Source organism: Anneissia japonica, unplaced genomic scaffold, assembly GCF_011630105.1.
Source record: "Anneissia japonica isolate Jap-2015-1 unplaced genomic scaffold, ASM1163010v1 scaffold288033_len957474_cov176, whole genome shotgun sequence".
Lineage (NCBI taxonomy): Eukaryota > Metazoa > Echinodermata > Crinoidea > Comatulida > Comatulidae > Anneissia > Anneissia japonica.
In genome coordinates this window covers 350,626-361,305 of record NW_022715491.1, presented here as the reverse complement: position 1 = coordinate 361,305, position 10,680 = coordinate 350,626, and the positions used below count along the sequence as shown (strand labels likewise).

The 10,680-nt window shown below is 34.3% G+C and overlaps 1 protein-coding gene across 1 annotated transcript; it reads left to right on the top strand.

Annotated features, from left to right (window-relative positions):
- The first annotated feature begins 1,227 nt into the window (after positions 1-1,227).
- Positions 1,228-8,096, top strand: LOC117109264 (mitochondrial coenzyme A transporter SLC25A42-like). Its single transcript, XM_033251536.1, has 6 exons — positions 1,228-1,420; positions 3,364-3,475; positions 3,639-3,822; positions 4,387-4,503; positions 4,950-5,101; positions 5,634-8,096. The coding sequence occupies exons 1-6, from the start codon at positions 1,289-1,291 to the stop codon at positions 5,951-5,953; spliced, it is 1,017 nt and encodes a 338-aa protein (XP_033107427.1). The 5' UTR covers positions 1,228-1,288; the 3' UTR covers positions 5,954-8,096.
- Positions 8,097-10,680: the final 2,584 nt, after the last annotated feature.

Below are 10,680 nucleotides of genomic sequence, written 5' to 3'. Positions count from 1 at the left end.
TAATTACCGTACTAAAAGTTGGTTTCTATTGATTATTAAGTAGTTTTCTACTCTCGTGTGGTAATATTTTTATCATTTTTGCACCCGTGTGGTCGCGAGCGGTCCCGTGTGGTCGCGAGTGGTTCCGTGTGGTATTTAGTAGGACCGTCGTGGCCAGTCTTTGAATTTGCCTCGCATTTTTCTTGCATGGTCATCCTCCCAGCAGTGGCGTATCGACTATCGAGATATCTTGAAATGGGGTGCTGATTGGGTCGGGGGGGGGGTGGCGTTTATTTGAGGGGTGCTAATTTGCAAAATAAGGTAATTTTAAGTGATTTTTAACTACCTGATGATTGGGGGTGGGTGTGGGGGCGCGAGTAATATTTGGAGGGGTGTGGGCCCTGTTTCCCAAACCAACATACGCCACAGTTTCCCAGACAAACATGACAGGTCCTTCTACTGTAGGCCTAGACCTACATTGAGTAAAATTTCTAGTTGAATTGGTTTGGCAATGAGTTTTGCTTGAGTCGATGTTTACGTTTACGTTGAGTACTCGAAAGGGTCCCTCAGTTGGGACTTGACATTGAGGAATAAAAAATACTTAAGTGTGCATGACACGGGCAACAGACGTAACACAGAAAAAGAATCAAAAACATGTGCAGGAAAAATAAACTTGGTGACCCACACTCTGACTGTAAAAGTAAAAGGCCTGTGCGAGATAGGCCTGGCTATATCCTCATCTGCAAAATTTGGTATAGAAATCTGTTGGCGTATATCGGATAAAAAGAAACTAAAACATGCAAGAAAAAATATATTTGGTGACCCAGACTTTCAAAAAACCTGTGCAGGAAATAGGCCTAGGCTTTATCCTCAGCGCAAATATTTGGCCTAGAAATCTGTCGGCGCATATCGGATAAAAAGGGCCAATTTCCACGCAAATTTAGCCAGAAATTAGGCTTTTCTTAATATGACCAATGTATTATGCAGTAATTACAATTCTCCGCAGCTATTTCCTAGTGATATTCCACGCAAATTTGAGTTTTGAGGTGTCATCCGTTCCGCGCAACTAAACAAACGTTACATTATGGGTGTGATTAGATGCTCAGCCAGTTCATTTGGAGCTGGCAGGGCTTACTACTACTATCTTAGGCTAAGCGTACATTACATAATAGGCCCTGATCCTGTGATGTGATAACAACTTCTAGTTAGTAGTAATAGGCCCGAGTATCTTGTAAATTTTTGTTTCTTTTTTTTTTTTTTTTTTTCCTGCAGTAGGTCATGTTAAATGATATGAGAAAGGAAGGGGACGATGTTAGTTAAAGATAGTGGTCTCGATGAGAAAGGTCACCCGATAACTTTGATCCAGGAGGATCATCATCATCTATGCAACATTTCAATATCAAAAGATGAGCAAGCGAAAATGCAAAAACAACCTGAAAAAGTAAGCATGACTGGGAATTCATTTTATGTGCAGATATTTTGTAACTATGAGCGCATGGGGAAGGGAAACATTCGCTCTGCTTCAATGGCCCCTCCACCCTAAACTTTAATATCAATTGTTTTTTAAAAATAGAGAAAAAAAAAATATATTTAAATGTAAGTCTGAGAGTGCCATTTCCGGCCATCTAGAGGTGCGTAATCATAATTTTTCTTACCTCAACCCCAGCCATCATGGGGCTTAGGTGGGTTGACACTCTATCTGTGAAAATCTCCCCCTAGGCCCCCTCTAAATTTGAATTCCTGGATCTGGAACTGTTATCAAAGTGCTTAGTTATCTTTTTATGAGAAATTAGTGCTGTTGAATTGTATCTAATGTATAGGCCTACTGTACTTGTAGGGAAACAAGACTGAAAAAATAAAAAGAACAATTCTGAAGTGATTTGAACCCACAAATCTGGGATTTTGAAGCAGTGGTGGCACCCCCCCCCAAAAAAAAAAAAAAAAAAACACCTCTCGGATCAACTATAAAATAATAATTCAATAATTCAGTAATAATTTTATTCCAATATCAAACAATACAATTATCAGCAAAAGAAATACAAAGGTAGTGGATAAAGGAATAGGTTACAAAATAAGCAAGAAAAATGCTTTAAATATGTAACCCTGAAAAAAAAAAAAATTAATTAATACATATAAACACAATATACAAAATTATAAAGAGTATAACATCAAGAAATAACAAAAAAAATATATGGACCTATCATAGTTAACATTTATTTTTATGTTTTTCTGTAAGATACTGAGACAATTGCTTTTTAAATTTGCTTATTGAGTCTGACTCTTTTAATTCATCATTTAAATTATTCCAAATTTTTGCCCCTTGATAAGATATAGATTGTTGCCCTACGCTTGTGCGTTTTTTTTTTTAGGGCATATGTTATTTCGATTTCTAGTGCTATAGTTATGGAATGATTCAAATGTCTTAAATAGGTTGTTAAATGATACAGGCAGTAGATTCTTATAATATTGGTACATAAATATGGCACAGTTTTTTAAGTAAAGATCCAAAACATTTAATGTTTGAGTAATAATAAATAAAGGATGTGAAGGATGCAAGCGGTCAACATGACAGATATTTCTTAATGCCATTTTTTGGAGTATGTACAAATGATTTAAATTACTAGCAGACATGGTACCCCATGATGTAATTTCATAAGTTAATCTAGGAAGTATAAGTGCATTGTATATTGTTAACATTATTTTACTTGATAATATTGGTTTTATCTTGTTAAGAACACCAATGACCCTTGAAACATTCGTTGCAATTTCATTTACATGATAATTAAATGTCAGAGCTTCATCCAAAAAAAGGCCTAAGAATTTGACTTCGGTTGCTCTTGCGATTGTTTCATTTCCAATTCTTAAATTTACGTTAACAGTGTTAACCACTTTATTTCTAGCTTTAAAAACAATGTATTTTGATTTGTTTATATTTAGCATAAGCTTATTAACAGTAAACCAATTATAAAGTATTGATAATTTCTGGTTCATAACAACATATGCTTGTTGTACATTACTATGACTATAAAACACATTTGTATCATCAGCATACATTATCATATCAATATGTTTACAAGCAAGATTAATATCATTGATAAATAATAATTTGTCTAATTCATTTTGATTGCCAATCCGTAATATTTTGGTCTAAAAGCACAATTTGAGCCATATTAATCCATAAAAACTCTTCTTGTGAACCCTTCCATAGATTTTGTATTCCAGGAACTGGACTGAGGCTTTAGTTTCCCCCTTTGGTCCGACCCTCAGAAATTGCTGGATTCACTACTCTTCTGAAGGTGAACATATGGATGATCAAGATAAAGCATTTATTGAAATTTTATGATTGAATTAATATTTTTATACACATTCATCTTTATTCTCAAGGCAACCAGCAATTTCAAGACTGTGTTGTCGTCTCTTACATCTGGCGCCCTCGCTGGTGTAGTTGCCAAGACCACAATAGCACCCCTTGACAGAACAAAAATCATTTTCCAAAGTAAGGGTTTTAAACTGACAATTTTTGCCAATTTTATTATGTATGTTCATTATAAAATCTATATTTATAACTACATCCCAGGATCAGGAAGCATGGAAACATTATGATGTTTATTTATTAATATTAAATGTGTTTCATGTATGTGTCTATCTTCATTTTTTAGCTTCGCAACTCCAGTTTTCGGCACGTGAAGCAATACGAGTCCTAATCAAGACGTATAGAAATGAAGGATTCATTCGTTTATGGCGTGGTAACTCGGCCACAATGGCTCGAATCATTCCATATGCAGCAATACAGTATGCATCTCATGAGCAATATAAAAAATTATTATTACCAGACGGTGACAAGTAAGTGTGTCTAATGTTGGTTTTTTTTTTACTTTATTTCGGACTCGCCTGGTATTTATAAAATATAGTTTTATATACAACATAGAGTACAAAGTATTATTTCGCAAAATAAAAGAGTATATCTATTTCCTAATAATTTTCTTTGACAAAAGAGCATTGTGTGCCCATATATAGTCATGATGTACCTATATATGGTCATGATGTGATGTCACCATGACCATATTTAGAAATGTCACATTTTTGTAAAAAAAATGTGTATGATATTCTGGACGGACCTTAATTTTGACTAAGTAGTTTTCAGTGGGTGTCTTGGGCCTGGTTTCCATAAAATTGCTACATGTGTCTTCAGCACAATTGTTGTATAGCGTAGCAGTCCCCGACGCAATCGGGAAGGCTCTTCGATTCAACCGACCAATCATCACCGAAAGCTGTTGGCGATAACATGTAGTGGTTGTATGGAAATCAAAATTTACAGAAGATTCTGTAACTTAATTTTGGGTTTACTTTAATTGTGTTCAATCATTTATAAAGTTCTTCTATATTTTTTTTTCTCAAATGATACAGGGTGTTATCTCCTCCCTACCGATTTCTTGCTGGCTCATTAGCTGGTGTGACCGCCGCATCGTGCACTTATCCGCTGGACATGGTTCGTGCAAGAATGGCAATTACGCATAAAAAGAGGTACATTATGTAATATTATTTAGGATAAAAAGAAAAGAAAACCTTTTTAGTTCATAATTACCTCCGTCAAGGAGGTTAAGTATTCACTCCTGTCTGTTAGCAAGATTATGCAAAAACTAAGAAATAGATCATTATAACATTTAGTAGAATGGTACATAATATTCTAAGGAAGAGATGATTAACTTTTAGGAAGAAAGGTCAAATGAAAAATGGTAATGAAAGTGGAGGGGAGCTGTAGCTTGCCTTGCTATTCCACGGCTCTGGGTTCAAATCCTGCAACACCAGATTTTCCCTTCAAAAATATTATTATTTTTAGTAAGGCTTTATACCAAACTTATTTTTTTATTTATTATTTCATTTTTTTATTCCTATATATCTCTATCCTAATTTATTTTATTCCAAAATTACAAACATCTTGAAATGGCACTCTCATGTCTTTATTATAGGTATAAAGGTCTTCTGAACATCTTTACAAAAATCTTCCGAGAAGAGGGGGTTCGGACGTTCTACCGCGGTTTCACGCCAACCATTCTAGGTGTAATACCCTATGGGGGCATCTCTTTCTTCATATATGAAACTCTCAAGGGAATGTATGCAGGTAAGAGAAATTTATTTATTTTGTTCAAATCAAACCAGTAGCATAGGGAAATATATCCATAAAATCGTTAAAATATTCTCAAAGAATTTCATCTGGTTCCATAATGTATAGACAATTTTATTGGAATTTTTTTGAAACAGCGCTGCCAACATCTCGCAACTCACTGGGGGACTTCCACCAGCCTAGCCCGAGCAGCTTGCTACTTACAACGAATCCATCTCTGCCATCTTGCGAGCGCTTGGCGATGTGCAGCCGTCCGATGATTGTAGGTTGCTGTCTGAATGGATCACCATTAAAAATTATTCATTGTATTTGATTCATCGCATTGCGTTCTCCGTGGAATCGTCCCTGCTGATGAACCCCCGGCGCATGTGTGCCGGCTTAAGTTTGTAAATTTTTTTAAGTACTTTTCAGCATTATTTTTGTGGTACTTCATAATTTTAGTTAAACTTTAACGAAAATAGAAAGGTGAAATGTAGCATTCTTAGTGACAGCTTGACTGTAAAATATTAAAATTTTTTTTTTTTTACAGATCGTAACCAAGGAGCAGATCCCAATCCCCAAGAAAGGTTACTATTCGGTGCTTTCGCTGGCCTCTGTGGACAGTCGGCTTCCTATCCCTTAGATGTAGTCCGTAGACGTATGCAGACGGCTGGAATCACAACGTACAGTTACGAGAGTATCATAAACACTGCGAAATTTATCATTCAGGAGGGGGGTGTAATAGGAGGGCTCTACAAAGGTCTTAGTATGAACTGGATAAAGGGGCCGATTGCGGTTGGCATAAGCTTCACGGTTTACGATCTTACCAGTAATTATATCCGCAGCACAAACTTTTATATCAACTCCTGACGACAATTATTAGTCATATTAAATATCTCAGGATAGGGAATGTAAAAGTATTTGTTAAATTTCCGAATATTTACACACAAAGCAACAATTCTGCCATTGAAAAGTTCTTTGGGTCGGTGGGCGGGAATCAAATTTTGCTTACTTACTGTTTACCAATAACAAGAAATGTCAGCGATGGAGAGAAAATGTAATATTAATGTTGAATAGCTCATTTAGGAATGAAATACGTTACTAACTGTCAATGAGTTTTACTACGAAAATCTTGGAATTCATTACCAACTAATTTAAGAACCTATGCAACTTAATTATCAAATAATTAAAAAAAAATGAAATTTTATTACAAGTTTATCAGCTCAAAACAAATAAAATGTTTTTTATCATACCACTAATTACAGTTAGCTTTTATTCAAAAGACCTTTTCAACTATGATGAAATTTTAAAAAAAACAAAAAACCACTGAAAATTTTATTTTAAGTCAATTCCATCGATTTTGGTTTTCTACGTAAGTTTTTAAGTTTCTTAAGAACATTAGCAAAAACAGCTTTGTTGTGTAATTGCTGCATTTTAAGAAACAATGCCGCCACAGTACTTTGAGCGACCAATTTGACCATTATCTTGTATAATCTAATGATTAATGTGACTCAGGGAAATGTGGATAAAATACACAAGCTTAAGAATTAATTTCATTTTGTTTTTAATGTACTCAATTATTTTATTGTTTTTATCCATGTTTAAACATAGTTTTTATATATGAGAATGAAATAGTTATATTTATAATTTTTAAATAGAATTTGGTCTCCAAAACCACTAAAGGAGTCATCAAATTTAGCCAATATATCTATTTACAGCAATTAATTATTCCTGTGCCAAACTTAAACATGATTTTTAAACATGTGTGTGGTTGTTTTTAAATGCATTGAACTGGTTTCCAGTAAACATAATACTATTTTGAAGTTCAATCTAACCTTGGTTTATGATGAAAGAAATGAAAAAGAGTAGATCACAAAATGCAGTTAGAGAAATATAGTTTGTCCACTGATTTCAGGTCATGTGAAAATCTATTCGCGTGGGTTGGTTTTAAGTCAATAAATTGTTGGTGACGTGGGATATATTCTAGACGTTTAATAGTTGAATGAAAGTAATTGCTTGATTTGCAAAATAACACATTTTTGGAGAGAGAAAAAAGTGCGCTGTTGCCATTAACGAACGAGTTCTTTATATAATTAAAAAATATTCAATGAAGCATCTTTACAAATAGTTATATGATGTTTGATGCAATAGAGCTTTCTGGGGTGTCAAGTGGGGTGCTTGACGTAAGATCCATTATATCTGTTGGATTCCTGAATTAATGTTGTTTGTTCAATGTTTAATACAATCACAATATTTCCATCTACAGCCCTCTAATTTGAGACCATCCTTGGGACCTGAATATTTGGAGTGGTTTTGGGGTTTGGTCTCGACATAGAGGGTTAACTTAGTGTTTATAGATTGAAGATTGTAATTTGGTTTTTCGAAAAAGTGGTCTTGATTTAGAGGGGTCTTGAAATGGAGTGTACACTGTATTTCTTTTAATTATTTGACTAATGCATTCAAAGTTTATTGTAACCATGGAGGAAGAAAATAATATTTTCTTCCTCCATGTTGTAACTAACCCATTCAGTCCAGGATTTTCAGAAATAAACAAATTATGGAAAATTAATAATAAATATTGTTGGTATTCGTACTGCACATTAAAAAAATATTTGGAACACAGTATAATATAGAAAGCCATCCAATGTTAAATTCCCAATTGTTTAAAAATCAAATCAGTTTTACTTTTTTTTAATAGATAAATTTGATGATACATCATTTCTTTTAAGTATGTATATCAACCATTTTATGCCAAAAGTCCATTTTCGCTTCTTTAAGCGATGTGGCGATTGTATTTTATTGAAAGATTTTTAATTTAACAATGATAAACGTTTCAAAAATGTCCATAATTCTTATAGCTTTCTTGAATAATATTTTTTATTTCAAATGCAGTATTTTATTTTATTCCTTTTAAAGAACGATCCCCAAAAGAATAAATGATTATAATAATTGTGAATATAACAATGTGTGACAGTGTGTATATAGAATAAAATTATGTGTATGGTGTTCAAAGGTCAGTTGTTTGTATTTGTTTGACTCTCATCTGAAATGCATTTACGCTTGTAAGTTCCATTGTAAGCATAAGGTAGTTATTGAATTTACTTCGAGAACAAAACATTTACATTTTTCAAGTCTCCCCTTTTTAACAAAAAGGCCCGTCATCACTGGCTTATGGGAGACGTAGCAGCCTATAAAGAAGAGAACGAACGAAGCAGCAATAAAAGTAGCACTATCATTCTTCCCGAGTCTAAAAAAGTACAAAGATTAATGGTTGAATCATTCGTCCTTTAATCCATACTATAAACAATACACCGTTTCATGCACCTCATATGCGTTTTGCACATTAGCAGAATTAATCGTAAATAGAATATGTGTATTTTAACTCCGAATTGACAATTGTGAGGCCATAATTGATTGTATATATTGTTCTTTATTATAACATTGTCACCTTTAATCCATACTATAAATAATAGACCGTTTTTAATCGTAAATAGAATATTATGTATTGCAACTCCGAAATGACAATTGTGAGGCCATAATTGATTTTTTATTTTATTATTTAATTTAAAATTGTCAGGACAACGTTCTAATAAGAAAAGAAACATAGAATCACGTTTTACCTCACAATAATCATTTTTGAACAGCAGGTCAAATCCAAGTAGACATATCTCTGTTTCACGTGGGTGCATCGTACATTAATGCTGATACACATGAGAATGAAAACAATTGCCTTCAATAGGATGTTTGAGAATGAATATGCGATTGATGTGCAAATAGGCTTCTTATAAATATTATTCTAAACGTGGTAAGATTTTTTTGTTTTGTATATTCCATGTTAGGGCCGATGGCAAAACAGTTCTGGATGATTATAGGAAATACGTACGCGGAAGAGGTACCGGTATGATGGAATGGAATTGTGATGATTGTTTTATAAGAACCAGTAATTTTTTGCCCAGGCTCTGCGTTCTTATTTTGCCGCTTTCAGGCTCGAAATATTCTTATTTTCTTGTTTTACACACTGTTTCAAAGATAGACAATTTGTACAGCATTATAATATCTGTATTGTTTATAGAGGGTTTACGTAAGTCATACCTACCGCACCTTATAAGGTACAGGTACATTTAAGATTTGTTTGGTTTTTCTATTTAAAAAAAAATTAATAACCTCACTGACATTTTACCAGCATCAATTTTTTCTTATTTTGTTCTTATTTTTAAGGAGTACATTTCAGCCTCAATATTCTTATAAAAAGTGTACACCAAGTACAGTGCAAATTAATCTAGTTTAGACTTACCGTACGTCTATTGAAATCCATACTGAGAGCTCTCGTTCTATGAGGGTGACCTCGTCCGACATTGATGAGAAACCGATATTAAAACTTTTTTTAGCCGTCAAACGTCTTTATAGGCCTAAGTGGAGTCTTCAGTTTAATGTACTTTAGATGGACGTGTTATTTGTTTTGATTCAGAAAAACCGACAGAGACAATCTGTCGGAAGTTACCCGTAATGTATTAATGGCTGGGCACATAGTGTGTGTGAGCCACAGCTACCGGTGGTCTAATAACAATTAACCTTAATCGTCACACCAAATTTTGACATATCAGCACTTTTCAAAGAGAATTTGTACTATTTTTACACTTCGGGAAGAAAAGCGCTAGTTAGATGTCAGACAAAAGTTATGATAACATAACCCTTATAATTGATGTCTGATCATGGAGCGAAAAGGCTCTGGATTCGATCTGTCTACATGGCCTCTTACAACTTAGGGACACGATACATTAGTCTACAATCGTTTTTGTCAATTATGTTGCTCGTTAATACTCACAAATAGGCCTACCTTCAAACCACCCAATAATTGTTTAATGATTCTACTGTCATTTTTTATGCCTAAGACTGATAATAGTACAGGTCTACAACTGCAACTAAGCCTGCAATCAACTTTGTGTAAGCCCCACCCCATCAAGCCCGCCCATCGGCCAAAGCTCGTCGGGCAGTCGGACCAAAAAAAAAAAAAAAAAAATAGGCCTAGTTATCCCATCCCAGCCATTTCCGGCCATCTAGAAGTCCCAATTAAAAAAAATAATCTTGTTTTAGGAGGAGGGGACATCCTCCACTCATACCCACCTCCGGCTTCGGCCTTCGGCCCTTTCAACACCTACCTTTGAGTCTTGTGTGTAAATAAAGCCTGCTCTTTTTAGATTTAAAATATCCTCCTTCCTCGTTTGTTCTTAACTGAACACCTTTAATATGTCTATTATAATGAGCAATATGTGCTTGGTCGACTGTTAGTCTAGAAATAACACGATGCAACTGCTACCTGTAACTGTTCACAGCAAGTATCAGCCATTCTAGAATTAACACGTAGGCCTAACTGCTACTTGTAATCAGTGCAGGGAATTACCATAATATAGCTTCATTATACATTCATGAATAAACATGTAACCTATGCACCCTAACGAAATCCAGATGACGATTTATGTAGACCTAATAATATTGCATGCAAATATTCATTTTAAAAATGTGTTTGCAAAATAATAAAAATCTTCAATGTGGGTGGTCCATCCAGCCGAAGCTGATCATTAGGGATCCTACTGTCT

What these genes read in the sequence shown, in the direction of transcription:
- LOC117109264 (XM_033251536.1), top strand. Translation starts at nt 1,289, where the DNA reads ATGTTAGTTAAAGATAGTGGTCTCGATGAGAAAGGTCACCCGATAACT. An exon ending in GCAATTACGCATAAAAAGAG is followed by an intron (nt 4,504 to 4,949) that starts GTACATTATGTA and finishes TCTTTATTATAG; the next exon opens with GTATAAAGGTCTTCTGAACA. An exon ending in TCTCAAGGGAATGTATGCAG is followed by an intron (nt 5,102 to 5,633) that starts GTAAGAGAAATT and finishes TTTTTTTTACAG; the next exon opens with ATCGTAACCAAGGAGCAGAT.